The sequence below is a fragment of the Chiloscyllium plagiosum genome, chromosome 6, assembly GCF_004010195.1.
Source record: "Chiloscyllium plagiosum isolate BGI_BamShark_2017 chromosome 6, ASM401019v2, whole genome shotgun sequence".
NCBI lineage: Eukaryota > Metazoa > Chordata > Chondrichthyes > Orectolobiformes > Hemiscylliidae > Chiloscyllium > Chiloscyllium plagiosum.
Window position 1 is genome coordinate 85,479,427 of NC_057715.1, and position 6,615 is coordinate 85,486,041.

The 6,615-nt window shown below is 45.4% G+C and overlaps 1 protein-coding gene across 2 annotated transcripts in view; it reads left to right on the top strand.

Moving 5' to 3' along the window:
- b3glcta (beta 3-glucosyltransferase a) overlaps positions 1–6,615 on the top strand; it is a 176,530-nt gene that overhangs the window by 34,045 nt on the left and 135,870 nt on the right. For both annotated transcript variants that reach the window (XM_043692053.1, XM_043692052.1), the window contains exon 4: positions 4,144–4,253. In XM_043692053.1, coding sequence (XP_043547988.1) covers positions 4,144–4,253 — 110 coding nt within the window. The remainder of the gene's footprint in view (positions 1–4,143; positions 4,254–6,615) is intronic.

The following is a 6,615-nucleotide window of genomic DNA, read 5'->3' on the forward strand; positions in this document are numbered from 1 at the left end:
AGGTAGGACAGGTCATGAAGTCGGTGCTGAGCTGGAAGGTTGGAGATGGGGTGAGGTGGGGGAAGGGGAAATGAGGAAACTGGTGAAATCCATATTGATGCCATGGGGTTGAAAGTGTTCCAAGACGGAAGATGAGACGTTCTTCCTCCAGGCGTCGGGTGGTGAGGGGGTGGCAGTGGAGGATGCCCAGGATCTGCATGTCCTCGGCAGAGTGGGAGGGGGAGTTGAAATGTTGGGCCACAGGGCGGTGGGGTTGATTGATGCGGGTGTCCCGGAGATGTTCCCTAAATCGCTCTGCTAGGAGGCGTCCAGTCTCCTCAATGTAGAGGAGATAGCACCGGGAGCAACGGATACAATAAATGATATTGGTGGATGTGCAGGTAAAACTTTGATGGATGTGGAAGGCTCCTTTGGGGCCTTGGATGGAGGTGAGGGAGGAGGTGAGGGCGCAGGTTTTGCAGTGGCAGGGGAGGGTGCCAAGAAGGGAGAGTGGGTTGTTGGGGGAGCGTGGACCTGACCAGGTAGTCACGGAGGGAATGGTCTTTGTGGAAAGGGGAAATGGGTGGGGAGGGAAATATATCCCTGGTAGTGGGGTCTGTTTGGAGGTGGCGGAAATGTCTTTGAATGATGTGGTTTATGCGAAGATTGGTAGGGTGCAAGGTGAGCACTGGGGAGTTCTGTCCTTGTTACGGTTGGAGGGGTTGGGTTTGAGGCAGAGTGGCGGGACATGGATGAGGTGCGTTGGAAGGCATCTTCAACCACGTGAGAAGGGAAATTGTGGTCCCTAAAGAAGGAGGCCATCTGGTGTGTTCTGTGATGGAACTGGTCCTCCTGGGAGCAGATACGGCAGAGGTGAAGGAATTGGGAATACAGGGATGGCATTTTTGCAGGAGGTAGGGTGGGAAGAGTTGTAATCCAGGTAGCCGTCCACTAATGACGACCGACTGGACACTGACATTTTTTACAAACCAACTGACTCCCACCGCTACCTGGATTACAACTCTTCCCACCCTACCTCCTGCAAAACTGCCATCCCGTATTCCCAATTCCCATCATGGTGTCTCAAACCCAAGCCATCTCCCTTCTAAATCTCCCTTGCTAGGTGCCTTCTCAGTTGGTACCTGCTGAGACCCTATGCACTTACCCAGTTTTCACTTCACTATTCTGATTGGCTGGCAGCTCTCTGAGGCGGGATTCCTGTCCTTACTGCCACTTATGAATGGCCAATGGCTGTGGGGTAGCCAATTTTCCCTTAGTGGGCTTCATAGCTGTAGCTGGAGGAAGAGAAGAAGGAACCTGATCCCTTATATAATTCAGCCTACTGTTTCCTATAACTTGCACGGTTTAAGTTACACGCTGGAAGGTACTGTGCAGGCAGCTCACATAATGGCTCCTGTGAATTATTGTTCATGTGTGTACGTTGTCACACACACAAAAAAAGGTTTTGTGCATTCAAGTGAACTGCACAAGCTCAACGAAAGCATCTGGCAAGGAACAAAAATAGAGATTACTGGAGAAACTTCAGCAGGTCTGGCAGCATCTGTGTAGAGAAAGCAAAATTAACCATTTCAGGTCCAGTGACCCTTCTTCAGAACTGATCTAGGAAAAAGGTGGTATTTATGCTGAAGACAGAAGGTGGGTCGGGGAATGAAGAAGAATGGAGATGGAGCCCAGAGAGGGAAATTGATAGTTAGGCAGACAAAGAGATGGATGATATTATGCCAGGGAGAAAGAAAAGCTGATAATGGGGGACCCCAAATATGTGAAAATGGATTAGCTGTGCTGAAAGCAGCCTATGTCATGACAGGGCCTGAGGTGTAGGAGTGGGTAAGGGACATGAAAAAAGATGTTCAGGTTGTAAAATGATTGAACTTGATTGTGACTCCTGAAGGCTGCAGGATTCCCAAGCAGAAAATGAGATGCTGTTCTTCCGGTGTGTGCTGAGCTTCACTGGAGCATTGTAGCAAACTTCAGGTAGAAATATTAACCAGGGAACATAGTGGGGTGTTGAAATGGCAAGCAACTGGAAGTCAAGTCCTGAAGAAGGGTTACACCTGAAATGTCGACTTCTCCACCTTCTGACATTTCCTGGCTTGTTGTGTTCTTCCAGTCTTCTGCTTGTCTACCTTGGATTCCAGCATCTGCAGTTTTTTTTGTCTCTAACTGGAAGTCAAGCTGTTTTTTGCAGACAGAATGTAGTATTCTGCAAAGCGGTCGTCCTGTCTACGCTTCATCTACAAAATGGAGAGGCCACATTGTGAGCAGTGAATATAGTAGACTAGATTGAGTGAAGCACAGGTAAATTGCTGGTGGTGTGTCTGGAGCTCTGGATAGGGAAGAGGGTGGAGGTAAAAAGGCAGGCATTGCTGCTTCAGTGATTGTATGGGAAGGTACATGTGGATGTGAGAGGGTGTTGGGAGTGGAGGAGGAGTGAACTGGAGTGTCCTGGAGGAGATGGTCTCTGTGAGATGCTGACAAGGAAGGAGTGGGGGATGTGTGGGATCATCCTGCTGGAGGTGGTGGAAATGATGGCTAATGATCCTCTGGATGTAGATGCTGATGAGTTGAAAGTGAGGACCAGGGAGCCTGTATCAGTGTTGTATGAGGGAGTGAAGAAGAGGGATGAAAGCCGAAGTGTGCGAAGTGAGTCGAAACAGCTAAGTGCTCTGTCAGCCATGCTAGTGGGGAATTCTCAGTTTGGAGAAAAGGTGGACATTTGTGAGGCCCCTTGTGGATTGAGTTCTCATCAGAACAGATGCAACAGAGAAAGAGAAACTATGAGAGTGAAATGAAGTCTTTACAGGAAGCAGGTTGTGAGAATGTATAGTCCAGTAAAAGGTGGGTATCAGTGAGTTTGTAGTGGATGTTGATGGCCAGCCTGTCCACAGAAATGGAAACAGAGAGGAAGGAAAGGGCGGAGTCCAAGATGGACTAGGTGAAGGTGAAAGCAGAGTGGAAAGTGGAAGTCCAATTGATAAATTTTTACAAGTCTGAATGAAGAGAGGGAAGCAGCACCAATGTTGTCATCAGTGTAGCAGAGAGAGAGTTATGGGAAGGGCCCGAGTAGGATTGGAACCCCACAAAGGGAGAGGTATATCTGGGGCCCATGTAGGTACTCAGGCCACACCTTTATCTTAAGAATGTGAGAGGAGAAGTTGTTCAGGGTGAGGACGAGCTAGGCCAGGTGGAGGAGGGGAGTGTGGAAGGGGGCTTTTCAGGCATTTTCTCCAGGAAGAAATGGAGAGCCTTGAGACCGTCCGATGGGGGAACGGACATATAAAGGGATTTCACGGTGAAAAGGAAGCAGCTGGTGTCAGGAACTTCTGAAACTGATGTAAAGCATCAGAAGAATTATGAATGTAGGTGGGAAGGGGAGAAAAAAATCAAATAAACATAGAAATAACTAAGTTCTGTGGGGGATGGGCAAACTCAAAAACAGTATCTGGATTAGTCGTGCTGGAAGAGCACAGCAGTTCAGGCAGCATCCAAGGAGCTTCCTGAACTGCTGTGCTCTTCCAGCACCACTAATCCAGAATCTGGTTTCCAGCATCTGCAGTCATTGTTTTTACCTCAAAAACAGTATGTCTACCTGGGTAGTTCTGTTTGAAGTGTTTGGGAAGAAGGTAGCAGCGGGCTGTATGGAGTTGGGGGATTGACAGTTTGGAGGCTATGGGTTGTGTCTAGGAGTTTGGAGTGGGGGCAAGAGATTCCCAGGCAAGATGAGATAAGTAATCATCATGGATCGAGAGGCTATTGGTTATACGGGGAGAAACGTTTCAGCAGCTACAATCCTATTCGGCATGAATCCAGGAGACAAAACCATTCCGTAGCTGTTGGTATTGGAGTGACAGTTTCGTTCAGATAGGCCATGCAATTTTGGACTGGAAGATGCCTCAGAAGTGCAATATTGGGACTTAGTGGAAGGAATTTTGCTGTGCTTCCACTTGTCTTGCAAATACCTTAGGAGTATTGTAGTTTTACGGAAGTAATACCTAATCTTTTGAGTGAGCGCATTTGCAAAACAAACAATATTGGAAACTGAATCATTTTGAACAGTCCTTATTGCTAAAAATTATATCAAAACAGATTTTGTATATGTTAACACAATTGTGCATTATTCTTCCATGTTACTTTGTCTTACAGAGATCGATGAAATTGTTTTTGTTATTCAGAGTCAAAAGCAATCCTTCCATGTGACTCAAGCAAGAAAGCTCAGACAGGATATCTTACAGCAGGCGGAAGCTTTAACTCAGGCAAGTATCTGAAGAGGATATGCGTAGTCATGCTAATCCATGCCGTAGAAATTAAATTGTTTTGCATCTTTATGCAATAAAGGATAAAATAGCTTGGCTTTGAAATTAATATTTAGACAGTTTCAATACTGTAGTTGTACCACTATAAAGAACTGGTGTCTTTCCTTTTACTAACCTAGAAATGCCATGCTATTTTAGATTCTGTGTAATGCTACGCTGATGTTATTTCCTCCTTTCTTTGTTGTGTAAAGTGCCAAAAAGTCCTGAACTTAAGGTGACTTTGTAAAGCCAGGAAAAAGCATTGATTTGTTTTTTAATGCCGATTGAAGCCTAAGACATGTGAACACAATGAGAGTGAAGTCACTCAAAATGGGACACCAGGGAATTGGCCAACTGTTTTACACTGGACCTGATTTCCTTCTTTCTTAAAGTCAGAGGAAAATCCAGTGTAGTGTAAAATGGACTGACAATTTATCATTAGGACATTTAAAGCTACTGATGCTAATCTATCTCAAATCAGTAGCATTCAATTTTGCCATTATTACTGGATTTGTAAGCATACTTCCCAATATATCACAAATCCCAAAATGCAAATGTATAGATTTGCCCTACATATTTAATACATTAGAAAAAAACATAATCGGTTAGAATGTTTGTACTTTATATTTAAACTACAGTAAAGGGAGCAGAGGCAGAAACCAGTGAAATGATGACAAAGAGTGATAGAGTCATAGAATCCTACAGTACTGAGATAGGTCCTTTGGCCAAAACTGGTCCATGCCAGCCAAAATGTCAGTCCACGCTAATCCCATTTCCCTGCACTTGGCCCATATCCTTCTAATCTTTCTCTATCCATGTATTTGTCCAAATGCCCTTTAAATGTTGTTGACGTACCCACCTCAACCACTTCCACTGGCAGCTCATTCCATATGTGTACCACCTTCTGCCCCTCAGGTTCCCTTTTATTCTTTCCTCTCTAACTTTAAACTCATGACCTCTGGTCCTCGATTCCCAAATCTGAGAAAAAGACTGAGTGCCTCTCATGATCTTACAGAACTTAGAACAGTGCAGGCCCTTCGACACTCGATGTTGTGCTGACTTTCTGTCCTGCTTTAAGATCAGACTAACATACATGCCCTTCATTATACCAACTTCCATGTACCTATCCAAGATTTGCTTAAATGTTCCTCATATATCTGACTCTACTATCACAGCTGGCAGTGCATTCCACGCACCCACCACTTTCTGTGTAAAGAACATTCCTCTGACATCTCCCCTGAACCTTCCTCCAATTACCTTAAATTTTGTCCCCCTCGTGATAGACATTTCTGCCATGGAAAAAGGTCTCTGGCTATCCACTCTAGGCCTCTCAACATCTTGTACACCTCTGTCAAGTCACCTCTCATCCTTCTTCGCTCCAATGAGAAAAGTCCTAGCTCCCTCAACATTTCTTCATAAGATATACCCTCTAGTCCAAGCAGCATCCTGGTAAATCTCCTCTGCATCCTCTGTCAGGCTTGCACATCCTGCCTATAAAGAGGCGATCAGAACTGAACACAATGTTCCAAGTGTGATCTAACCAAGACTCCATAAAGTTGCAGCATAAACTTGTGGCTCTTAAACTCAATCCCTCTGTTAATGAAAGCTAATATACCATATACGTTCTTAACAACCCTGTCAACCTGGATGGCAACTTTAAGGGATCTATGGACGTGGACCCCAAGATCCCTCTATTCCTCCACACAACCAAGGATCCTGTCTTTAACCCAGTATTCTGCATTCAAATACGACCTTCCAAAGTGAATGACTTCACACTTTTCTAAGTTGAACTCCATTTGCCACTTATCAGTCTTGTTCTGCATCCTGTCAATGTTCTTTGCAACCTACAACAACCCTCCACACTAACCACAACTCCACCAACCTTCATGTTAGTGGCAAACTAACCCACCCTTCCACTTCCTTATCGATGTCATTTATAAAAATCACAAAGAGCTGATGTCCCAGAACCAATCCCTGTGGAACATAACTGGTCACTAAGCCCAGGCTGAATACTTTCCATCTACTACCACCCTCTGTCTTCTATGGGCCAGCACCAATTCTATATCCAGACAGACAGGTTTCCCTGTATCCCAGATTCTGGATCAGTGGTGCTGGAAGAGCACAGCAATTCAGGCAGCATCCGACAAGCAGCAAAATCGACGTTTCAGGCAAAAGCCCTTCATCAGGAATAAAGGCAGAGAGCCTGAAGCGTGGAGAGATAAGCTAGAGGAGGGTGGGGGTGGGGAGAAAGTAGCATAGAGTACAATAGGTGAGTGTGGGAGGAGATGAAGGTGATAGGTCAGGGAGGAGAGGGTGGAGTGGA